We start from the raw sequence: 26,452 nt of genomic DNA, 5'->3' as shown, positions 1-26,452 counted from the left end.
CTCTATGATAGCCCGTGTTTTGTTGTCTACTTTGTATTCTGCTAGAATTTTGAATAGAGTTTTCCGGTCAATAGAGTCGTATGCTTTTTTGAATTCGACAAAGGTAATGATCAGGTTCCGTTTGTGTTGTAAAATCATTTTCAGGTTCCAAAATTGCTCCGCACAAGACAGTCCTTTACAGAAACCTGCCTGGTATTCCCCAATCAAGTGGTTGGTCTGGAATTCTAGTCTGTTCAAGCTTTAGAGAGGATCTTGTATGTGACCGGTAGTAGGGATAATCCTCTGTAGTTGTTCGGGTCAGTCTTGTCACCTTTTTTGTGTAGTGGGTGTATCAGGGCAGTTTTTCAGTCGTCAGGAATTTTCATGGTCTTCCAGATGTCTTCCAAGATCCTGTGGATGTCTTTGGTGAGTTCTGGGTCTTGTAACTTCGAGATTTCCGCGATGATGTAGTCTGCTCCTGGTGCTCTACGATTCTTGAGTGACTTGGTTATTTCTTTAACTACTTCTAGAGTTGGAGGTTCACTATCTGGATTGTACGTGTTCGTTTCTGTCATCATTTCTTCCATAGGGGGGTCCGTGTTGAGCAGTTTTTCAAAGTACTTTGCCAGAATGTCACAATTGTTTTTGGTATTGGTTTCTAGGGTTCCATCTGGTCTTCTGAAGCACAAGTTGGGTCTTCTGAACGTTCTGTAGAAGTTCCTTGTATTGTTCTTCATGAAGTCCGATTTGATCTCCATCAGTTGCCGTTTATCATACTGTCATTTTTCACTGTGAATGCTTTTGCTTGATTACTTCTGTGTTTTCAAGAAGTTCATCCAATTCTCTTGGGATTTATGGCTACTAAATTTTTTCCAATCACTGATTCGTAGTTCAATAGGTTTGTCACGTGTCGTTCCACCAACGGTGTTTCCTTGTGCGTGGTGCTTGTGCTAGTTTCATGGCCTCTCGGATTCTTCGTGAAAGTTGTGTCCAGTCTGTCGTTTTCTCCATTTTAATTTTGTGTAGTATTTGTGTCTATGGTTTAAAGTATGGTATTCTGGATCTGGTTTAACAATTTTGTTCTTCTGGAGCTTTTTCTTGGGCAAAAGACAAATCCTGATCTGTAGTAGGTGGTGGTCTGAGTCGAAGTAGCCTTTACGTATGTCTATGTTCAAAATTTCTTTTTTTGAGTCTTTCTGGACTATTACGTGGTCGATTTGTAGTTCTTGCTTTCTGCTGGGGAATTTCCATGTGGTAAGTTTTCGTGTTGGTTTCTTGAATTTTGTTGACATAATGGCGAGGTCGTGGCTTTTGCAAAAGTCTATCAGATGTTTTCCATTTTTGTTGGTGTCCTTGTGTGGAGTATGTTTTCCTGTGGTATGTTGTATATCTTTTCTTTTCCGAGTTTAGCGTTTAAGTCTCCCAGTATTATTTTGACTATGTACAGGAATTTTACTGAGAGTTTCTTCCATTGCCGTCCAGAAGTCATCAATTTCTTCTGGTTTTTTCCTGTTGTAGTCATTAGTCGGTGCATGTGCGTTGATTATTGTGTAGGATTTGTTGGGTGATTTCACTGTGATGGTGCTAATTCTTTCGTTTGGTGACGAAAAGTTGATTATGCTGTCCGTGACGGACCTGTGTACTGCAAATCCTGTGCCAAAAAGCCTTAGGTTTTTCAGCTGTCTCAATGGTTTTCCTTTGTATATTCTGAAATTCTCTGTGTTTAAATGGTCTTCATCTGTGAATCTTGTTTCTTGCAGTGCACATATTTTGATTTGAAATTTTTTGAGAGTGTCTGTCAGTTGTTTCATCTTTCCTGTCTTCATCAGTGTGTTCACATTGAGTGTGCCGATGTAGTATTTGCGTTTGGTCTTGAGGGAGTTTGAGAAGCTCCGATTCTTCTCATGATGTCCGTGGGCCCCCGGAATCCGATGCTCACGACGATCCCAGTCTATTGACTGGGCCCCGGGGTAATGAGATAATATTACATAATTTTAGAGACTTACAATTTACTCATAATCTGTCAAAAATCTAAGCAATTACTGTAGGAATTTTGATCTGGTTCTCAGTAATAGGTAGTGTGATTGACAAGGAAGGATTTTGCATATAATTTACAAATATTTCAATTTAACTGTCTGAGTTACAATGAAGTGAATCCCCCGGCTGCTGTGAAAACAATGCTTTTGCCATCTAGTGCTGATAGGTGTAATGTCAACTGACTACTGTGTCACACCTGTGTTGGCATCGCAGATCCTTTACCAACTGCTTATTCTACAAACAAACATTCCCCGACTCGCTATGCCTATGACATGTACAGCATCTGTAAAGTTCGAAGCAAAGTAATACATGTAATTGACGCAAAATTGCAGTTCCATTGTTTGGAATCAGGTTCTGATATCCCATGTCATATCCATTGAAGCATTCCATAGAACAATTCCACATAAGCATAACAACAATAGCCCTGTGGACGACTGTAGCATTTTATACTCTGGAGACTTCTGTCAAATCTTATAAGTAACTACTACAGGAATAAGAGCAGACGAGGTCAACACAACTGCAATAACAAATGCAAAATTGCACAAAAAATTAAAATTTAAAATTAAAGCATTCTAAAAAATCTTACAATTCCTGGAACTGGTATCTTGGCAGTATCAATACTGATAACAGGCAAAAATTGACAATATTCTCAATTCCCGGGATTGATGAATTGTCTATACACACGATTAAGTTAGTGTGGAATCCTCTGAGCGTGAGTCATACTAGCACTTTTCCAGTTTTTTAAGGTAGAGGGACAACTACTGTTATTTTTAAACACACTGTAAAAGATAAAAATTCTATTTATTAATATATAAAGTGGTTTCAGTATAAGATCTACTATCTTCTTAAGAACAAAATTTGACAGGCCACAGGAATCTGATTTTGAGTTGCTGAATTTTGCTGCAGCTACTACAACGTCAGTGATAGCAATTTTTGTCCATTTGAATATCGATATTTCAGGTCTGTTGGACGATAAGAATAACTTTGTCTTTTCTACATGTCATTATATCTGCTCAGAGCTAAGATTTTTAGGAACAATACCTCTACACAGTGTCCACATATTCAAATCCAAGCTTAAAATGACATGATCCATGCAATATTCAAATAAACCTACAGACATCCACTGATCAGACATAATTTCTGTGTTGTCTGCGAAGAGAGAGATTGTGCTATCTGATTGGGGTTTACATGATCGTCCCTAGTGCTATTTGTTTTAACTTTTCCAATGTTTCTGTCACTTTTATATGGTTTCATATCACCAATGAATGCTAAAATGAGACTGTCTGAATGTATCATTAAGCATCTATAAACACGATTTCACACAAACGATGGCAATGGGTAGGAGGATTTGAACAACAATTGTCACCTCCTGCAAAAATTGATGGGATAGCAATTTGAAATTTACCAAAGAATGTTAAACTGCAGTGAACATTACTTAATGTAAATACACAAAATTTGTTGTCTAAGATGCACAAACTGTAGAAATTTTTGAAATATTAATTATCTGTTTTGAAAAAAGAGAAGTGACTCAAGAGTACAACATGAAAAAAGATAGATAGAACTAAAATCCAATTGAATGTTCTGAAGGACGTAGTATGAGTCAAGTAATTTTATTTAAGAAAAGAATTTTAAAGGCACTGTCATTTTTCATACGCTACAACTCATTTGCTTCTGTTCTTAGAGAGAGAGAGAGAGAGAGAGAGAGAGAGAGAGAGAGAGAGAGAGAGAGAGAGAGAGAGAGAGAGGAGGGGGGGGGGGGGCACTAAAGCCAGAACTAACTACATAACTATACTCACAAGACTAGCATCATCAATAATTATCAGAATATATTTTATCATACGACCGTGGGTCACCATGTTGACAGAATCTTATTTTCAGGATAAAGAATGACCCTCAACCTCATGCAGAACATAGAAAATAGAATAACTAAACAAATTATTAAAAACCCTCCTATTTCAAGTTATCTAGAAAACTCACCAAAAAAAGGAACACACGGAGGATTAATCGAACGAAGTTTCTCTTGATATTTTCGAAAATGATCACTATTAAGCTCTCTTGCATCCTCAAGAGCTTTCTCCAAACGAGCCGATATGGCCTGCAAGGGATAATATTTCAGTAATGTTAGATTTATAAACCCAAGAGTAACCTCTTAAACAGAACTTTGATATAATGAAAATGTGAAGTGCTGACAGGGAAATATAGCCAATAATGACATATTTTCTGTTGACTTTTGTTTCAGGTTTTTCGTTCAACAATTTTTAAACGATTTTCCTAATAATCTTGTAAGAGAAGGAAAATTAGGATAAAAATTCTGTGTAGTCACACATCTTTGTACAGTGGTAGGAGGGAGTGCCATGAACAACATACTAAAAATCCTGTGGAAGATGGGGTGTGGTGTTTAAACACAGAAATGGCCCTATTCATTTCTTCTATGGAACTAATAGTTTCTGTGTTGCAGGGGATGGAAAAACCACAAATTATTAACAACATCAATATTATGAAAAGGTAGCAGCTACTCACCATATAGCAGAGGTGCTGAGTCACAGATAGGCACAACAAAAAGACTGTCAGAAAGTGAGCTGTCAGCCAATGAGGCCTTCATTGAAAATAGACACCATACACACAGACACACACTGACAAATGCAATTCACACACACATGACCACAGTCTATGGCTGCTGAGTCTGGCTTCAACAGCCAGAGAATGTTGTCATGTGGGTGTGGGTTGCGTTTGCACCCGTGTCTGAGTGTGTGTTATATTGTTTATTTTCAACGAAGGCCTGTTGGGCTGAAAACTCACTTTCTGGCAGTCTTTTTGTCATGCTTATCTGTGACTCAGCATCTCCACTATATGGTCAGTAGCAACTACATTCCATCCTGCATTTTCCATTGTTAGATTATTAACAATAGCATTTTAATAGCATAAAATTGATGTATATTAGTAAAAGAAGTGGTTTAAGCACAAATATTAAATGTGTGTACCATACCGTAGTGCAAGAGACCTGTTTTCAGAGATGAATTATGTTCTGAAGGTGTAATGCATTGTAGAACAGGATCAGTGTGAAGGTTAGAAGCGTGAGGGTAGACATGTTGCCATACTGAGCTCACGAACTTCCCTCCTTCATAGACCTGCACACTAAAGAGCGAGCAGTGGTTCCCTACTCTTATCAACCCCAGTACATCACAAGATGCAACTGCAGGGTGTTGCACAAAATTATACCAATCCTTCCGTAATGCACCTTACGAGTCACTGACAATGCAGTACACAGACACGCCCAAGGAGTGAAGAGCACGGTCTGGGAGGGTGTGCAGCAACCAGAGACTGCCAGAGGCAGCATCAGAAGGTAGGGTGTGGAGAAAAAAATGGGGAGTGGAAAAAGAGAGGAACAGGGAAGGTAAAACGGCAGGTGGGTACAATGGCAGAGAGTGGCACACAAAAGGAGTGAGGGAATGTCAAAAGGGTGGAGGGTGTGGGTCCAGTAGGTTACCACAGGTTGAGGCAGGGATAATTTTGGGAGCAGAGAATGTGCTGTAAGGATAACTCCCACATGCGAAGTTCAGAAAAGCTGGTGGTGGAGGGGAGAATCCAGATGGCTCAGGTAGTGAAGCAGCCACTGAAATCAAGCATGTTTTGTGGCAGTGGGTGCTCTACATTGCTCTTGGCCACAGTTTGGGAAATTTGCCATTTATCCCGGTGGACAGATAGTTGGTAGTTATCCCAATGGTTGCAGCACAGCTAGTATGCAGCATCGCTGATTTCACAGGTGACCCGACCTATGACAGGGTGGGATAAGCCCGCGATAGGACTGCAATAGGAAGTGCCAAGTGGGTAGATTGGGCAGTGGTTGGCAAGGGGTTGAGACTGGGAGAAGCATAGGTATGGACTAGGATATTGTAGAGGTTGGGTGGACGAGGGAATTTCAAGGTATGATGATAGACGAGTCTTTTTTTTTTTTTTTTCTTCCTCCATTGTGCCTGTCTGCTACTTAATGCCTCCTTCATGTGGTGAGTAGCTACCTATCCCTTCCACATGGTTGTTGTTTCATATCTGTATTCCATATCGGTGAAAAATAAAACAGCCCACCAACCCAGATGTGTGTGCACACTTCACTGTCAGTGATCCACGAGGCAAGCAGCAGAAGTGTTGGAACAACTTTGTAAAACCAATTCTCGCTTCTTGTGACGTACGGTAGACTATGGGGTCTTTCTTCAGTTTGCAGACCCACTAAGGAGGGACCACAATCCAGCAACTGCCTTTCTTAAAACCTCCACCCTCTACCCTCTACCCTCCATGACCCCCCCCCCCCCCCCCCATCACATCCACAGAATACAACGATTTATCCCTTAGTATGGTTATGCCACACTTGGATGATATACAACTTAAATATTTGTCCTTAACTTACTTTATTTAAGAATGAACATTAATTTTACACCATTAAGATACCAGTTTTAATAACCTACAGTCCTTCCATCCACTGCAATATATAGGGGAGGGGGTAAAAAAGGAATTGGACCTTTTTGTGGGGAATTTAATGTAGAATAATTTTGTATTGTGAAATATTTTCGCTAGAAGCGATAGTTTTTTGAGTTATCCGAGGAGAAGATAAAAAGTGATTAACCCCCTCTTCCCCCCATCCATCCAGCCACTCAGGAGTTTAGCAGGTCGTTCACGGTCCTCTCTCCTACCTCTGTACAATAGTTTGCAATTACACAAATTTTTCCCCTAGTCAAGCTTTTATTGGTCTCCGTCAACAGCACTATAATATTGCCAGTACGAGTGGCTGCCACCGTCAAAGGTTCACCCTAAATTGCTGTTGGTGGACCACAGTCGAGCCCATAACCAGAAATTATTTGGAACCATCATGCCTTTGTCTCAGGACCTTTTCCTGCTCACTACAGCCATAGTTTTCTCTATGCTACCTTCAATAGTTTTTAGCCACTGTGTGGCAATCCAGGATCGATTTACATTGAGTTTTCTTATTTCTTGTTAAAAACTGTTATGAATCTCAATGGCTCCCCTAAACAAAGAGGCATGGTAGCCATTCTACACAGCATGATTCTGTATGTTGGTGAATTTTATTACTTGGCTGATCTCACACAGAGCATACTCCACCACAGCTGATTTCTTCACCTGTTCCAACCTGCAGTACCATTTAAGTTCAATGAACCAGGTACTGATGGATCGTCCTGTCATTTCGACACAGACTTTTAAACATGTGTTCCCGACATTGCAAGTGGGCAACATTTGTCTTTTCCAAACAGAATTACTCACATACTGCAAAATCAAATTAGGAAGATCGAAGAGTGCCTCAGACCAGAAAAGAAACCACTCACAATGCTGCAGGTGTTTGGCACACCACACGCAGAGTACGTGTGGAAAAGTTTACATCATAATGTCTGAACGATCCATCAGTTCCAAGATCAGTGTACAGAAACAGTACTGTAGTTTCAGGCAGGTAGAGAAATCAGCGTTGGAGGAGTACATGCTGTGAGACTGATCATGCAAAAGTATTCCCTGATACATTGGTTCTCTCTGCAAAGACCTACCCTATCTGCTTGTTCAGAAAAGTGTTTTAAATTCATAAACATGACAATACTTTTAACAAGAAAGAAGTAAGACTCAAGATAAACAGATCCTGTAGTCTTGTGCTGTGGCTATCAATCACTGCAGATAACAGGAGAACCACAGTTAAAATGGCCAGGAAAATGCCTGGAGAAGTTTGTGTGACAGATATACATAATCTCCAGTCACAGGCTCAAGTCCTCTCAACTACTGGTAATGGAGGGCAAATGTTTGGCAATGCCAGCCACTTGTGCTGACAAAACATAAAAAAAACATCACTAACAGCAATTCTGTACATATATTATAATGTTAAGTCACGCTACCATACAGAATACAAAACAATACCATACCTGGAAAGTAAATTTAAGCCTGAAGACTGATGCAGAGCCCATTGCTGACACAACAGCCAATACACCATTAAAATTGTTCAGTTCCTGTAAAACTAACATAATCTCAATTATCCGAGATACTATTGCAACTCTTTCTTCAAAGTTTTCTGCTTCCACAATATTTTTTTCTAGCCATCGTGTGAACTGCAAACAAGCAAAAATATTACTAGTTACAATGTACAACTTTTGCATTTCATCTATTTTATTGTAGTTCAGTTTCTACACCTCCCTTTAATATTGCAAATTACAAAACTGAAAGAAGTTACTCATGCCAGCTGACACAATAGAGGTTAGGGTGTAGCAGACAGCACTACATGATTTAAGATGAAAGACAAGGAGGTGAAAGTGTACAACGCATTTCTTCTCAATTACAAATATATCACTTGAAACAAACAATGGTGTCCTAACACAAAAACAAAAGAGTAAGTTACAACAACTGACAAAGTGCATATTGCTCAGTCAGTCAATGAGATACCAACTGACAAGGTAAAAGAAATGAAAATTTTTGAATATTCTCTTCCACATGAAAGCCACTGTGCCGTCCATATATTGTACTACAGAAAATATATTACTGCAGATCTGCATCTGAGCTGTAAGTGGAAGCCAGGAAAATCCCTCCAATACACAGTTTTTTTGCAAAATCGTACATGGTTAATATTTTTGTATTCATTAATCCACTAAGTAAGAATATTGCAAGTAAGAAAGGTGTTACTCACCATATAGCACAGATACTAGGTTGCAGATAGGCACAACAAAAGCACTGTCACAAATAACGCTTTAGGCCAGTAAAGCCTTCGTCAAATATAGAAACACACACACACACACACACACACACACACACACACACACACACACACACACACACCAATGCAAATGCAACTCACACACAACAGTGGTCTCAGACAACTGAGGCCACACTGTGAGCAACAGCACTAGTGCATGATGGGAGTGGCAACTGGGTGGGGGTAAGGGAGAAGCTGTGGCAGGGAGGGGTAGGGGAATTAGGGTAGGGGTGGTGGACAGTAAAGTGCTGCAGGTTAGATGAAGGGCTGGTGAGAGGTAGGGAGGGGAAGAGAGCGGTACGCAGAAGAAAAGGAGAGAATTAAAAAGACTGAGTGCGGAGGTGGAATCAGGGCTGCATAGTGCTGGAATGGGAACAGGGAAGGGGCTGGGTGGGTGAGGACAAATACCGATGGAGGTTGAGGCCAGAAGGGTTACGGTGGCGTAGGATAATTGCAGGGAAAGCTCCCACCTGCGTAATTCAGAAAGCTGGTGTTGCTGGGAAGGATTCATATGGCACAGGGTGTGAAGCAGTCATTTAAGTGAAGGAGTCATGTTTTGCAGCGTGCTCAGCAACAGGGTGGTCCACTTGTTTCTTGGCCACAGTTTGTTGGCGGCCATTCATGTGGACAGACACTTTGTTGGCTGTCATGCCCATATAGAACGCAGCACAGTGGTTGCAGCTTAGCTTGTAGATCACATGACTGGTTTCACAGGTAGCCCTGCCTTTGATGGGATAGGTTATGTTTCTGACTGGACTGGATTAGGTGGTGGTGGGAGGCTGTATGAGACAGTCTTGCATCCGGTCTATTACAGGGGTATGAGCCATGAGGTAAGGGGTCAGGAGCAGAGTTGCGTACGGATGGACGAGTATAGTGAGTAGGTTCAGTGGATAGTGGAATACCACTGCGGGAGGGGTGGGAAGGATAGTGGGCAGGACAATTCTCATTTCAGTGCATGAGAAGAGGTAATTGTAACCCTGTCAGAGAATGTAATTAAGTTGCTCCAATCCTGGGTGGTACTGAGTTACGAAGGGAATGCTCCTCTATGGCTGGACAGTGGGACTTCGGGAGATGGAGGGAGACTGGAAAGATAAGGCACGGGAAATTTGTTTTTGTAGTCACAGCCACAACACCATGTAATGTTGGCGAAAACTCTGCCTATGTTTTGAAAAATCAGAGAAAGTGCAGTTTCGAATGACCATAGCTCACAAAATCTGCATATTCACTTTGCCAACAACATATGAGAATGCATCACAATATCAAAACCATGAGAAGTTAAAATTGTGTAGTAGAATAGCTACCAAAATAAATGTCCAATAGTATCACGTAAATTAGAAAATAAAAAACAACCCACTGAAGATAGCACAAAATGTGCTGAAACATGTCCAAGGGTGGAACAAAACAGGAAAAAGGTGTCTCGCATAAGGTGAAATTCCTCTTTCATTTCACAACAAGGACAGACATAACGAGAACTGCAACACCACAAGATGACTACCGAGGAAAGTGGCTTATTGGGTTGAGTAGGACAACGTGATGCAAATGGGAAAGAAGCTGTTGAAGATCTGGAGGAATGTAGATAGGTTCCGGGTAATATGTTGAAGGTGTTGGTCTACCACCACATCCAGTGTTTTTATTTCTCTCGTTTTCCAATCCCCACATCTCACCAACCCTCCATCTAACATGCAGCACTTCCACTGTCCGCCACCTCTATTCTACTATCCCTTCCCCTCCCAACCCAGCCTCCTTACCCTCACCCTGTTGCCATTCCCATCGTGCACTGGTTCTGCTGTTCGCAGCGTGGCCTCAGTTACCTGAGACCCAGTCGAGCATGTGTGTGTGTGTGTGTGTGTGTGTGTGTGTGTGTGTGTGTGTGTGTGTGTGTGTGAGAGAGAGAGAGAGAGAGAGAGAGAGAGAGAGAGAGAGAGAGAGAGAGAGAGAGAACTTAGAACAACTTAAACCTAACTAACCTAAGGACATCATCACACAATACCCAGCCATCACGAGGCAGAGAAAATCCCTGACCCCGCCGGGAATCGAACCTGGGAACCTGTGCGTGGGAAGCTAGGACGCTACCGCATGACCACAAGATGCGGGCGATCCGTAATTAACGACCATGGGGCACCGTGTTTTAATACAATGTCTTCCGCGATGAATTTGGCTACCTCTGGTACTTCGGCTGTTTTCACGGCTTTTGTAGTGGCATAGTATGTCAGATAATCAGTGCAAACAATAATCCATCTATTGCCACTAGCAGAGGTTGGAAATCGTCTGCGGAGGTCAATCTCGACACGCCGGAAAGGCCTTTCGACTGGTGGAATTGGTATGAGTCGGCCAGGTGGTTTCTGAGGAACTGCTTTTTTCTCTGGCACTTTAGACAGTGTGACGCGTAGTGACGGACGCTCCAAAATAAACCTTGCCAATCCTATCGTATGTCTTAATAAATCGTAGATGTGCGGCCTTAGGTGTGTCATGGAATTTCTGCACAACATCTAAGCTTTATTTGTGACAGTCTTTTAGTTGTGCCTATCTGCGAATCAGCATCTACGCTATATGGTGAGTAGCAACTTTCCTTCTCGTAACATTGTTAGACTCCGTCCTCAATTTTCCACTGTTTAATCCACCAAGTGTTTTAAGTGTATGACAAAATCTCAGGAAGCTCTCTGCATATAATGGAGTTTAATGTTCCCGAGGAGGAGGAATTGCTGGGAGATCTTTTCAGTTTCATATGAGAACTTAGCTTTCAGGGTGTTCATGATGTGGATACAAAGGCAACACAGCCTCATTTAAAATGAAACATGTCAGTAGGTGGCAATTTGAGTGTTATGGATAGTAAGTGGAAGTGTGTCTAATGGCTGAAAATCATTAACACAACTCCCTTTGCTATTTTACTTCATTATTTGTTTTGCCTGTAAAACTGTTTTGCTAATAGCACATGCAAGTCAAAAGGGAAAAGATGAGAATCTACAGCCTCACCAATAAACATGTCATTACAGATAATGTAGAAGCTGACTGTATGTAAATCAGCCTCATTCAAGGAACTATCTCAGTGTCCACTTCGAATACAGGTATCACAGCGAAACTCTGAAAATTCTACAACAAGAAGATTGAAAGGGATTCTGATCCCCAGTCCTCGAGGATATGAGTATAAAAATTAGTGTCACCTCACCTGAAAGAAAGTCTGAAGAATTATTATCTCTTGGAATTGTATAAACATATTTAGTCTGTTCTAGGCTCTTTAGCTCTTCTACTTCAGTCCCAAACCCATTCCAGTTTCAATGAAGTACCTCTGCCCTTTGTCAGTAATTCCTCCCCCCAACTCCTCATCGTATCTTCGTTGGGGGAACACTACAACAGGAAGGGCAAGGAAAAGAACAACTTAATTCTGGTTATAATACTTTGATTTCCAAAACTGTTGCTTACATCAAAATTTTTTAAGTGTTTCGTGATTCAATAGCTACTTTTCCAAGTTTCAATTTACTTTCCTTATCGGAATCACAGTGTGTCATTAATGCAGCAAAGACACAGTATCTAATTTCACTTTTTGTCTGGTCATTATAGACTGGTGGATATCAGTCTTGTTTAGATTCATTAGAAATTCAATGCCGATTTGGAAATAAATGTAGTTATATGTACAGTTGCAGACTCACTTCTCTTACAGTGCAGACACTGTAATGGGTTAACTGGCTATGAACGTAAATAAATGAGAATGTGGACAGCCTGAGAGGAGAGGAGGGATGCAAGGGGAGCCCTTTCACAGGTCTGCCAGCCTGAACCCTTGTTCTGTGCTTCTGTAAACATATAACTGACACAAAGTCATAGTGATGGCCATTCTTTCTGGCGTCTGGTGTTACGAGAGTTGTACTCAAACCCTGTGATGGACGGGTGTTAGTTTTTTCCCTCATTCTGAAATAAAAACAGGAAACAATGAGCAATGCTCAATCCAAAGCAAAGCGGAGTACCCAAAGCATTCAGTAACAGCTACAGTGCAACCATTTTCTGGTGGTGTAAATGTACCAGTTCGGGCATACCTCTACCAGTACCTTACATAATTCTAGTTCAAAACTCCCCTCTCTAAAACTGCCAAGTAGAAGCATCAACATAATATTACTATTTGTATTCAGTCATTGACTTCACAAATGTTTAGACTAGTGTGGAAAGGACCTCTGTTCTGCAGTTCATTAGCTGCATAGTTCAGCACACAGTGTCTCCTCTTACTTTAATTTTCTTCCTGTACTCTGGACTCTACACTAGATTGTGACATACATGGTCAAACAATGCCTACAGCCAAGAATATGTCTTTCTGAGCAAGGAGTGGTTTACTGTACTTTCTGACCATTACATACTAATGTAATGTTCATATTACCGGCATTTAAAACACACACGAGTTTTTAAGAGCCTTATAAGCTTGGTGTAATGCGGCTTACAGTAAACCAATAATAGTGACATAGTTAAAGTCAATTCAAAGGCTATAGTTGTCCCCAGCACCAATCTATACTTTTCCCCTGTATTTCCTACTTGAGTGACACATTCTAGCACCTACTCATTTTGCAACCCACTGTAGCACATCAGAATACTTTCGATGAAATTATATGTCCGTGTTTTGCATAACTCCCATTACAAAACTGGGCAGCACATGGACATAGTGCCAAAATTATTTAATAGACAATTAAGATCTCTTTCTTTACAGTTCAAGGACTTTATGAAATCTTACATTTGTCGTATGTTTGATCATGCGAAGAAGGTTCGGGGAAGTCTGTTCTTTTTCCTTTTTGGTCCACACACTTCCAACAAGTTCTGATGGTTTTACTGCCCTGTAGAGTTCGAACTCCAACAATGTCAGCTGACGAGCAATTTCTATTGGATGTAGCTGCAAAGAAACAAAAAGTCAGTAAATAATTCTGTTCTGCGAGTCAAATAACAAATGTTTCTAAAAGTAGTGAAATGCTTATTTACAGTCAGAATATTCCATTCTTCTTCAGGGCAGCGGATATGCCATTCAGTCGGAGGTGGCGAACGGTCAAAAGCAAATCTAATTTCTCTCTGCTGTTCAGCTGGATCAGACTGAAATATACCAATTTACACGTATTTTTTCACAATAATTTCAAAATATTTACAACATTTTTTTCACAATAATTTCAAAATATCTTCATTAGACATATTTTACTGCCTACCTTTCGCTGCACAATTTTCAACACTGAATCGACCCACTTCCTCATTGATTTTCCATTTACTGTATTTAAAAAATTGTTAAGTTGCTCTAACAATGCTGGATCCCTTTCAAAGTCATAAAAATGGTGATCTACCCAATGTCTTAGTACGTTTAGCACCCTGCAAGCAGAATCTCACAGTTTTAAGATATTTTATAAAAAAAATTATCATATTCAGTAAAATTTAAGGCTAACTTTGAATTAAAACGGAAATCCAATGAAATGTGACTCTTACCTGAACTGTACTGGCTGACAGTACTCTTTTCGATACCTTTTCCAGTCTTCTCGCTGCGAATTTTTTAGCGTTTTATCTGATTCTAATGAATCTTTATTATCCTCGTACACGATGGATGGATCGGGAATGTTAAATCTCTCTACCAGGAGACCAAGGAGTTCCTGAAGTTATCATTTGACATTACTGACAAAATCTGTTAACTCCAACACTATTTCCAGTAAAAAACAAAATGCTCACCTGTGGCGAACAGAAGCTTCTGTAGGTTGTGAGAAAAGTGCGTACAAACATGGGATCAGCATATATATGATAAGTTAGCCTCTCGACCAATTTATACAGTGTGGCTCCCTATAAATAATATGATTCATCATATATTTGTTCATTAACAAGGGATATTTAACAATAATAGTTTTGCTAACAAATATTTGGCACTGCTGTGAGAAATCAGTCGCATCATCTGACAAACAAATTGCCAAACCTTCACATAACAATCACAACCTCTAATAACCTTCAAAAACTGAAGAACACAAAATACTATATTCATAATGAGAATGTGAATCTCATGATACACATAAATCAATATAAAGACAAGAGGGTCACATTACAGAAGGTTCTTGCAATAGACAATCAATCAATCAATCAATCAACCAACCCCACTCCACACACACACACACACACACACACACACACACACACACACACGTCCTAATGGCATAACCTTATAAAATAATTTGGATAATGTTACAGCTGCTTAGAATTGTACTACAACTACATATGGTAAACACAGAGTTTAGCACATTTCTACACTACTCTGACATGTAACTAGCAACTGATGCCAAAAAAATACAATGTTATTGAGTTCATATTTTTAGACTTAAAAATAGCAATTATGGCAGCAAAGACCAAGAATGGGGACCATATGGTTTTAAAAAACCCTTAGAAAAGTAGTTTTTCTTTGTTAGATAAAACAAGCTATAACAACATTCACTTACATATTGTGAGTATAATGTAGTAGGAAAACTAACAACAAAGATGCAATTTGCTCTTTTTTGTGTGGGCTTGAATAATAAGTGTGGCAGATTTTTCTAGAAACAGCCAGATATCGCCTTTAAAATATTTTTGTACAAAAAATAATAAAAATGAAGGAAACAACTATTATTTTGAATAACTGTGCAACAGAGCTTAAAACAAGATGTTAACCTTAATAAGTGGGACACCAGCATTTTCTCTTTCTTCAAGGACAATGTTGTCCTTGCAATCACTTTCAGCAAACCTGTAAATATCTGGTGAAGGTAGTCGCAAGGGATGTTTCTTCTCTTCATCCAAGAGTATGCTATCCAATGTGCGTTCCAACATGCTGCAGATAATAAGAGTTACAATAAGAATTTATCATAATAATAAAGATAAAATGCTCATCATCATTAGTTTAATGAAATGATTGTACAATAACCTATTCAAGTTTAAAATGCAGCAACTATATTATTGTTCTAAAATTATCACTATGCTCTGTTCTTTTATTTCTTAGATAAAGCATATGGTTTTACAAAGTTAAAGCATAAGGTTTTACGAAGTTAAATAACTAATTTGCTAGGAGCACATGCAGTAGTTAATATAACAAAATATGTTTGGAGCTAAAAACAGGAGGTCCCTTAAACACCCAGTGGCCTTGATCTTATGATCCCTTTAGTGTGTATAATGTAATAATTATTTTTCACCAATCAAATACATTTCCTTTGTATTTGAAATAACTAAAATTTTTGGTGTTCTATATGGGAGGAGCAGTGAAGTGACACAGGTCAGGCAGCACAGAGTCATGCCACAGACTAAATGCTTGTCCTATTGCCACACATTAATGATGTTATGACTTATACGTAGTTAAGCTTAAGGCTGCTGGAAGCCAGTAAGGACACTCCAAGACAGGAAATCAGAGACAACGCATAAAGCAAGCAAAAGTGGCAGTGTTTAGGCTACCAGAGGTCAAAACCAATGCTAGAGTCCTGTGAATTGCAGATGCTCTGGCCAGCTGTCGCAGGGGAGAAGTTTCACTCCAGAGAATTAACTGGTAACTTCATCCACCACCTAAACGCCATTGTAAGGCATCACAATAGAAGATGGTCACAAAAAGGCACATCTTAGGAGATACAGCAAGCTTGATACCTGCTCCCAAGAATCACAATGTCAGTGGATTTACAGTGGTCGGAGTGCTACACCAGCAGTCTCCACTTACAAAAGGCCTCTGGGTGGGGCCAAGTGATTAAACACTGTTGTTGCTGGCCACAGCAAGGAGGGCAGTGATGTTAAGCTTTCAGCTCAAGCTGTTGCTACCAAACCTGGTGTTTGTTTATTTATTTATTGTTCCATGGGACCAAATTAAGGAGAAGTCTCCATGGTCATGGAACGAGTCAATACATGAAATTATAACACAATAGTAGAAACAGAAAAAATGAAATATAAAAAACATACTCAGGCGACAAGTTGTAAGTTTAAATAAAGAAAATCAACAATGTAACACTGGAATTTGCTTAATTTTTCAGCTCTTCCAGGAGCTCCTCGACAGACTAGAAGGAGTGAGCCATGAGGAAACACTTCATTTTAGACTTAAAAGAGTCTGGGCTACTGCTAAGATTTTTGAGTTCTTGTGGTAGCTTATTGAAAATGGATGCAGCAGAATACTGCACTCCTTTCTGCACAAGAGTCAAGGAAATGCATTGCACATGCAGATTTGATTTCTGCCTAGTATTAACTGAGTGAAAGCTGCTAACTGTTGGGAACAGGCTAATATCGCTAACAACAAACGACATTAAAGAAAATATATACTGTGAGGGCAATGTCAAAATTCCCAAACTATTGAACAGGGGTCGACAAGAGGTTCTTGAACTTACACCACATATAGCTCAAACAGCCCATTTTTGAGCCAAAAATACCCTTTTTGAATCAGAAGAATTACCCCAAAAAATAATATCATACGACATAAGTGAATGAAATTATGCCAAGCAGACTACTTTTCATGTTGAACTGTCATTTATTTCAGATACTGTTCTAATGGCAAATAAAGCAGCATTTAATTTCTGAACAGGATACTGGACATGGGCTTTCCACAACAGCTTACTATCTATCCGAACGCCTAGGAACTTTAACTGTTCCGCCTCGCTTATAATATGCCCATTCTGTCTGATCAAAATATCAGTTCTTAATGAATTGAGAGTTAGAAACTGTAAAAACTAGGTCTTACTGTGATTTAGCATCAAATTAATTTCCACAAGCCACGAACTTATATCATGAACTACATTATTTGATACTGTTTCAATATTACACACAAGATCCTTCACTACAAAGCTGGTGTCATCAGCAAACAGAAATATTTTTGAATCACCTGTAACACTAGAACGCATATCATTTATATAAATAAGAAACAGCAGTGGCCCCAGCACCGATCCTTGGGCAATGCCCCACTCAACAGTGCCCCATTGGGACTGAACATCACTACCACTCTCAATATTGCGGAGAATTACCTTCTGCTTTCTGTTCTTAAAGTAAGAGGCGAACCAATTGTAAGCTACTCCCCTTACTCCATAATGGTCCAACTTCTGCAGTAATACTTTGTGGTCAACACAGTCAAAAGCCTTCGTTAAATCAAAGAAAACACCTAGCGTTCACAACCTCTTATTTAATCCGTCCAAAACCTCACAGAGAAAAGTGAATATAGCATTTTCAGTTGTTAAGCCATTTCTAAAACCAAACTGTACATTTGACTGCAAATTATGTGAATTTAAATTCTCCAGTAACCTTGTATTTACAACCTTCTCGATAACTTTAGCAAACATCGAGGGCATAGAAAAAGGTATAAAATTGTCAACATTATCCCTGTCTCCCTTTTTATAAACGGGCTTCACTACCGAGTACTTTAATCGGTCAGGAAACCGACAACTCCTAAAGGGAAAGTTACAGATATGGCTAAGTACTGGGCTAGCATACATAGAACAATACTTCAGCATTCTGCTAGATACCCCGTCATATCCATGAGAGTTCTTGGTCTTTAGTGATTTAATTATTAACTCAATCTCCCTCTCAGTATCATGAAGGAGCATTTCAGGTAACAGTCTCGGAACACTTTTTTCTAAGAGCGCTATATGATTCCCTGTTGGGACTAGGTTTCTATTTAGTTCACCTGCTATATTCAGAAAGTGATTATTAAATACTGTACATATATGCGACGTATCAGTAACACGGACATTACCACTACGCACTGATTCTATATCTTCGACCTGTCTCTGCAGACCAGCCACTTCCTTTACGACTGACCATATGGTTTTAATTTTATCCTGAGACTCTGCATACCACATACTTTTTGCCTTCCTAATAACATTTTTAAGCAGCTTACAATACTGTTTGTAATGGGCTGCTGCATTGAGATTTTGCCTGTTTCTAAAGTTTTGATATAATTGCCACTTTGTTCTACAAGATATTCTTATCCTTCCAGTCAGCCACCCAGGCTGCCTGTTTGTGCTAGTACCCTGTTTTGAACGTTCTAACGGAAAGCAACTTTCAAAGAGCACGAGAAAAGTCTTGAGAAAAGCATTCTATTTATCGTCTACTGTATCAGCGCTATAAACATCTTGCCACTCTTGTTCCTTGATAAGATTTACAAAGGTCTCTAGAGCAACTGGATCAGCTTTCCTAAACAGTTGATAACTATATTTAACATGTGTTGCAGCACAAAAATCTTTTAGAGTTAAAATTTGTGCATCATGATCTGAAAGGCCATTCACCTTTTTGCTAACAGAATGCCCTTCTAGTAATGAGGAATGAACAAAAATGTTGTCTATGGTTGTTCTACTGTTCCCTTGTACTCTCGTTAGAAAGAATAAGGTTTGCATAAGATTATATGAATTAAGGAGGTCTACCAGCATCCTTTTCCTTGCACAATCACTTATACAATTAATATTGAAGTCACCACATATAACTAACTTTTTGTATTTCCTATAAAGTGAACCAAGAACCTTCTCTAGCTTTAGCAAAAATGTTGTGAAATCAGAGTCTGGGGATCTATAACTGATAACAGTTAGAAGTTTAGCTCCATTAAATTTAACCACACCTGCACAACATTCATACACCTTTTCAGTGCAGTACTTTGAAACGTCAATTGACTCAAATGGGATGCCGTTTTCACATACATGACTACTCCCCCACACCGCAAAGAGCTCCTAGAAAAGCTGCCGGCCAACCTGTATCCTGCCAAAGGAAGCCTCTGAATTATCTCCTTATTTAAGAAGTGTTCAGATATACCAATAATCTAGTGTTAACGTAAAGTCCAGATACATTTCTACTTACAAAGTAGGAGAATGGGAGCACTAAGTGTGATCGGCCTGTGGTGCCCAGGAGATACAGAGCCACTAGTCAGATTGACTGAAGCCCATAAAGTACCGGTGGATTGGTGGCTCAACTATAAGAAGAGTGAAATACCAAATTTTTGTATTCAGACAGAGTTCTCAATCGGATCACTGGGGCAGCAACTCCATGTCAGTTGTTGCCAGCATCAGTAAGTTCTGACAAGCATGTTTTTTTTCCACTTGGAGTGCTGCTCTCTTCTCTGCTTCTGCTAGCATTCACCCCATAGGCTCAGGCACAAACTTCAGTTGTGCAACCAGTTGCACCCTTTGCTGTTTCTAATGTTTAGGATTAGCCTTCAGTATAGTTGTTTGTTTGATTGCAAACAGACACTGTTAACAGACCCACGAGTCTCCTCAAGTCTTCTGTTGCAAGCATCCTATAGAGACTTAAAAACCGCACCTCTAACAGGTACCTTGTGACACAGCTTTGTGCTGCTGCAAACAATCGACAACCTGCCTTCACTGGAAGTCAGGCTGCATTTGCTCCTAACCGCTCAGCAACAGCAGACTGACCTGTAACCCTGTCTTCCCTGTATCCTGTGTTGGGATGTGACATACATAAACACTGTCTCGTGCCAGGTGTGGAATATCCTTAATAATTTTTGGGATTGATAGGAGTTCAGTCTGATATCAAGACTGAGTTGGCAGCTTATGAGAAGCAGCACCTGCACTCCAGTGAGGACAGACAGAGCAAATAAAGTAGAAGAAAGAAACAGAGACTGGCACAAAATTCCCGACATGTCCAGGGCAGCCTTATCTATATATGACTTCATTACAATGTAGAGGAGCTGCAGGAATGCTTGGGTGGCAACAGGATGGAGCGGTTCTACGAGCCACGCCAACAACAGGAGCTGGTAGCACGGGGCACGTGGAGTCCCCGCGAGCTTCAGCAACATTTGCAGTGGCAGCCAGTGAGCAGCCGGCAACGGGCAACTGGCTGGCACAGCAAAGCGGAAGACAACACGAAGCCACGAGCGTTGCAAGGCCACACTTGCTCATCTCACCTTAGTGCAGTGCTTTCAGCGGTGGTGCTATCTTGAATCGACTCATCTCACCTTTACACTGTTCATCAGTAGTCAAAGTAAGTCATAGCCGCACCTAACAACACAGTTGCACATAGTGTAGCAGCTGCAACTACCATCACTAATAGTGATGCCCCTAAAGTCATTGAACAGGCCTTTGATACTATGGAATCAGCATTAAATGAGCTCATAAAAATGTAGACATAGCCTTTGAACTATTGCATGAAGCAGACATGTAATATTGTTGAAGTTCATAAAAACTGGTATTCAGGGTCCTCAACAAAGTAAACTGTTGCTGTATGAATTATCTTCCACAAGGGAAGAAATAAGAAATATCTTGCTGGAAAATTATGCATGTGAGTGTATTTTGTACTTTTACTCTTGGAAATGTTTTCTAGTAGGCAATCAAAGCAGCAAACAATTGCAGATTAGGCCAGTATAGTAGATTCACTTCAACATCAATTTTGTGAGGCTGTTGATGTTGCAGTGCCAGCATCAGAAATGGCTGGATATTTGTCATAAATAGGCAAATTGAGCAGTGCTGTATTCATTTCGGGGATCTATGATGAGCACATTCAGACAATTGTGCACGTTAAGGACGAAATCATCACACTAACTGAGGCTGTTGAGGTAGCTCTGACAGAAGAGTTGGCATTTATGTCCACCAAAGAAAAAGGATTTGGTGAAGAAGTCATCAGGACAAAACGGGGTAGGTCACCCATAACTGTTTCTCAAGTGGATGTGCAGGGCACACATCTAAGATTGCAGAAGTAATGTTAAGTGTAAAATCTGTGGGAAATCAGGGCATTTAATGTAAGACTGACTACTTGAGAAAAAAAATTCTTAAAATAGAATCGGTTCAAGTGTGTCGAGAGTCAGAGGTCCAAAAGTCAGTCCGATGCAAAGTTTTCAATTTACTGGGACACTGAATTCCTTACAAGAAAGCAAAGCCAATTGTGTGTTTCACATCATAGGGCAGGACATGTGGTTAGAGAGTGTACTGGGACCACTAAGAAGCACAAAAATGAAAGAAAAGCATAAAATTACAGCTCCCTTACATTCAATTGAGAAAAATATTTAATGTCAATTGTGAAAGTACAAACGATTTGTAGAACTGAACTGCCCACCGAGTACAGAAAATCCATTAAAATTGCTTCTAGATAATGCAGCACAGATTAGCTTGTTCAATAGCACCTGTGAAGTCAGGTCTGGTGAACTGGTGAAGACCTGAGGGAGGTGTAAAGGTTTTACATGTCTGGTCATACATACATATGGAACGACAGTTTTAGATCTTTAAATAGATCAGGAATTAAGAGTGAAGCATAAGTTTTATCCGGTAGGAGGGGAATCAGATTTTCCCTGCATCAGTTTAATTGGTAGAGACTTCTTTACAAAGCATGGTGTAGTAATTGATTACACCAATGGAGCTCTGCAGATCGAGGGTAGGCTCATTACATTTTCTAGAGATAGAATTACAAGATGCAAGTACACAGGAACAGGGACTTAGAAAGCCACAAACAGATTTTGAAACTGCAGAATGTGAATACAGTAAGAGTTCATAGTTCTCTGAGAAGCTCAGGAGAGCCAGTAAACCAAAGTACGCAAAGGAAGTGATGAAGTAAACAAAGTACCGGTAGACAGACAAATCATCGACAGGAAACAGGCTCTACAGAAGATAGGCCAGATGGATAAAATAAAATAAGGTTTTGTGAGGAGATGTTTTTGAAGACAAAGGTTCCAGATACTACCCTAAGATATGGCACTGCTGAAAAACAAGACTTGCAGGGAGGCATGTCCTCACAGAGGCCCTAGAGAGAGAGTAGTAAAAGGATCATTTAATAAGTGTGTTACACACATGAGGAGGCAGTTTCTATTGAGATGCCTTGCATTAATGTACAAGAATTTCTGCCAAGTTTGAAGCAGACTGTACGCTAGGTAGACTAGGTCAAAATTGAGAAAAAAATCCAGAGTCAGTTTGTTATGAGAAAACTTTCAGTTAGAGCATTTAAATGCCATAAAAAAATAGAAGTGTGTTCTATGCAAAATGATATATTTCATTTGCCAAGAGATGGATTGATATATACAGAGACAATTTGGCATCAAATAAAACTGATTCCTGAAGCAGAGGGACAATTACTTTGCTCGCATCCTTACACAATACCAGAAGCGCAGAAGGAAGCATTACAACATGAGATAAATCAGATGCTGGAGGATGACAATAGTACCTACAGCAAGCGCCTGGAATTTCCCGTTATTCCCGATTCCCAAAAAGATTGAGGCATCTAGTAAAAAGAAATGGAGAGTGGTAGCTGATTACAGGAAACTAAAAGATATTACTGTCAACACTGTCCTCCCACTCATACATATAGATGAAATTTTGGACAAACTGGGTAATGTAAAATATTTTTCAATGCTTAATTTGGCTAAGGAATATTATGCGAGGGTTGGAACTTAAATATTGGCAACTATTTATTCATAACTGATATGAAAGAGTTACATGTTTGCACCTGTTCCTGTCCTTCAAAGTAGTCACCAACCTTGTATAGAACCCGTTGCCAGCAATACGGAAGGTGTAGTATACCGTTAGCAGAGCCTGTTCTTTTGCCAGTGGAAAAGGAGTGGTCTACTGCCTGTCGAATCTCTGGAACAGTTCTGAAGCAAATGCCACGAAGTGGTTTCTTCATCTCCAGAATCAAATCAAAGTCACGAGGACTTAAGACCGGGGAATATGGTGGATGGTACAGTACTTCCCAGTCCCATCGACCGAACAGGGCAGCCACAGCTTGCACTGTATGCACCCCCACATTGTCCTGCAAAATGATGGGTGGGTTGCACAGAAAATGTCACCGCTTCTTTCGCAAAGCTGGTCACAGGTGATTCTCCAAAAACGAACAGTAATACTGTGCATTGACAGTCTGCCATGGAGGAATGTAATGCATTAGGATAACACCATCACAGTCATACACAAGAATCACCATAACTTTAGCCCACTCCATTCGCACCATCAACAGAACAGGCTCTGCTAACGGTATACTATGCCTTCCGCATCACTGGCAATGGGTTCTACACAGTGCTGGTGAATACTTTGAAGGACAATAACAAGGGCAAACATGTAACTCTTGTATCAGTTGTGAGTAAATAGTAGCCACTAAGTTCCAACCCTCATTACCTGGCAGTGCCAGGAGAAGCTGCCCGATCATTCGAGGGCATCGACATTGAGTCATTGAAAATCTCTGAAAGACAACAGCAGTGATCAACAAATAGCAAGACAACATGACATTTCTTGAGTGAAAACCAAATCGGGATCCTTAGCAATAGTGATATCAAGAACCAAACAAAGTTGAATATAATAAACTGATGAGAACGCAGTGAAAACACGTCTGAGGAATGAGCCCCAATGCTGCAACGGTGGCGATGATGAGTTTGTAGGGCGCCCAACTGTACCCGTACCAAGTCCCAATTTTTGCACAGTCCAAGTTTTAAACTATCAAATCGAGCCACTATCATGAAATGATGATGATGATGATGATGATGATGATGACAATACAAATACTCAGTTCCCGGGCAGAGAAAATCCCCAACCCGGCCGGGAATCGAACCCGGGACCCAGTGATCCAGAGGCAGCAGTGCTAGCCACTACACCACAAGCTGCAGACCCAGTGCTGCAAGCTTTATAGTGCACCTGCAGGTGTTGATAGGCTGGAAAATGAGGCATGGCTCGCACTTAGGTCCTTGCATTCTGGCAGTCTCTTAACTCATCGGGCTGTGATACCAAATTACTCAACCCCCGCCCCCGCTCCCCTCCCCGCCCCTCCCAAAATGGGCATGTGGGGCCTAAAGTGCCTTGGATGGAGTTTCGGAAGGAGCAGCAGAGGAGCTCGCCAGCTGGCAGAAGGATGTGGGATGTTGCGCAATGCTCTGGGAAATGGTGGTGTGGGAGATGACTATTCAGGGAACGGATGCTGCAATGAGGTCTCATCCTCCAAACCTGCATCCACGGGAACCACTGATGGTGCCCTAGAGCCCAACTTGTACTCATGTCATTGACGGGTTTACAAGAGCAGGCACTCCAACTCTGAGTGACCCACTAATGACAGCGGAGGGAGGAAGCGGGGTTAGATTTGGTTGGTGTGCTGACTCCAAACACTGTAGAGCATCAATCATCATAAGATGCTGCCCATGTGTGGCCACCACTGTATGTGGGGTCCACGAAGGTCTTGCTCCATAGGAACATACACGGACCACTGAACCTGTAGGGTATCATCCAGTGTATCTGGTCTGGGTTCCGAAGACTGTGGTGTCAGAAGGTAGAGAAAAGTATGTCGTATGTGGCTGTTGCCCAAGGAGGAGCTCTGCCAGACTGTGGTCATGGATGGAGATGGTCATGCAGGTGCTCAGGAACAATACGAGTGCTGCTGCTGCGGTGGTGGTGGTGGTGGTGGTGGTGGTGGTGGTGGTGGTGGATGTGCCGACTGCTTTCAACATTTGTTGTTAAACGTATGCATGATCTGCTCTGCTCTGCCGTTGAAGTAGGGGCCTAAGGCCGGCTTAGAAGGTGTTTAATGCTACTGGCAGTGCACAACCACTTAAATGCCATTGCTGTGACGCTGGCGCCCATTGTTGGACATGAGGGTGCAGGGAAGCTCTTCGATGGCTAGAATTTGGGCAAGCGCATTGCGCATGGTGACCGTAATGGCAAACACCATGCTAACCACATAGGGGAAGTCAGAATAAGCATCCACAACAACAACTGCATAGTGCCCAAAAAAGGGACCAGCAAGGTACAGGTGAGTGCAGTACCAAGGGTGACAAGGAGTGGGCTGAGGAGGAGAAGCTTGATGTTGAGCGCACACAAAACAGCTGTGAACCTTGGCCTCCACGTCTTTGCTCAGTCCTAGCCAGTACGCATGTCACCTGACAAGGGCTTTCATCTGCAGCATACTCCAATGCTCATAATGGAGGAGTTCCAAGGTATGAGGGAATGAAGCAGTCAGGATGACAACACAGTGAGTATCCACCTCCACATCCAAAATGAGAATATCGGAGACAAACAGAGAAATAACAAGAAAGGTGAGACCAGGCTAGAAGTTCTGGGGCAGCAAATTTGGAAAAATATGTGAGCCACCCACAAAGCAACTTAAGGAAGGGTCATGGCACATGCCTGAAGCGATGCGAGTAGCTGTATGGGAAATATATCCAAGGTACAAGGACATTTTATGTCAATGCGAGAACAAGAAATCTCCTGTGGGTCAAATGCAGGGTCTGGTCCAGAGGGTAGACGAGAGAGCACATCCTCATTTAAATGTTGCACAGCAGGCTTTTACTTAATACTGTAACTGTATGGACAACATCCCAATGCTGGAGACTGAGTAGTCTGCCCTGGAAGCCAAGATTGTGGCCCAAAGAGTGCTACCAACAGTTTATGACCAGTAATGAGGATAAACCTAGCATCAACGAGTTACGTGGCATTTCTTAGCAACAAATATGATCACTAAAGCCTCTTTGTCCATCTGTAAGTAGTGTTTCTGAGCACGTGCCAGTGTCTTCAAGGCATAGGCGAGGGGATGGTCAGTACCATCATCGTTAATAACCAGTGCCATAGAGGGAAGTATCAGTAGCCAAAACAAGGCTATGTGAAGGAGAAAATGGCATGAGGCAGGGTGCCAAGCAAAACGTGCTTCAGCTAGGTGAAAGTGCTCTTTGAGAGGGGGGGGGGGGGGGGGGGGAAGGGGGGAACTTACCATAATAACTCACCTAACTCAACAAAACCTGCACACACTTAAAGTAGTAGATGAGTTTTGATATTTGGGGAAAGAAATAACTGATGATGGTCGAAGTAGAGAGGATATAAA

The 26,452-nt window shown here is 40.9% G+C and overlaps 1 protein-coding gene across 1 annotated transcript in view; it reads right to left on the bottom strand.

The window, feature by feature from the left end:
* LOC126284034 (protein son of sevenless) overlaps positions 1-26,452 on the bottom strand; it is a 183,328-nt gene that overhangs the window by 74,335 nt on the left and 82,541 nt on the right. Inside the window, exons 12-19 of the mRNA XM_049982594.1 lie at positions 15,389-15,545; positions 14,429-14,536; positions 14,192-14,352; positions 13,921-14,077; positions 13,703-13,810; positions 13,461-13,616; positions 7,929-8,111; positions 3,994-4,111 (exon numbers count right to left, since the gene is read on the bottom strand). Coding sequence (XP_049838551.1) covers positions 3,994-4,111; positions 7,929-8,111; positions 13,461-13,616; positions 13,703-13,810; positions 13,921-14,077; positions 14,192-14,352; positions 14,429-14,536; positions 15,389-15,545 — 1,148 coding nt within the window. The remainder of the gene's footprint in view (positions 1-3,993; positions 4,112-7,928; positions 8,112-13,460; positions 13,617-13,702; positions 13,811-13,920; positions 14,078-14,191; positions 14,353-14,428; positions 14,537-15,388; positions 15,546-26,452) is intronic.

Source organism: Schistocerca gregaria, chromosome 8 (assembly GCF_023897955.1).
Source record: "Schistocerca gregaria isolate iqSchGreg1 chromosome 8, iqSchGreg1.2, whole genome shotgun sequence".
NCBI classification, from domain to species: domain Eukaryota; kingdom Metazoa; phylum Arthropoda; class Insecta; order Orthoptera; family Acrididae; genus Schistocerca; species Schistocerca gregaria.
Note: the sequence above shows the minus strand (reverse complement) of the source record. Positions and strands in the feature narration are given on the sequence as shown.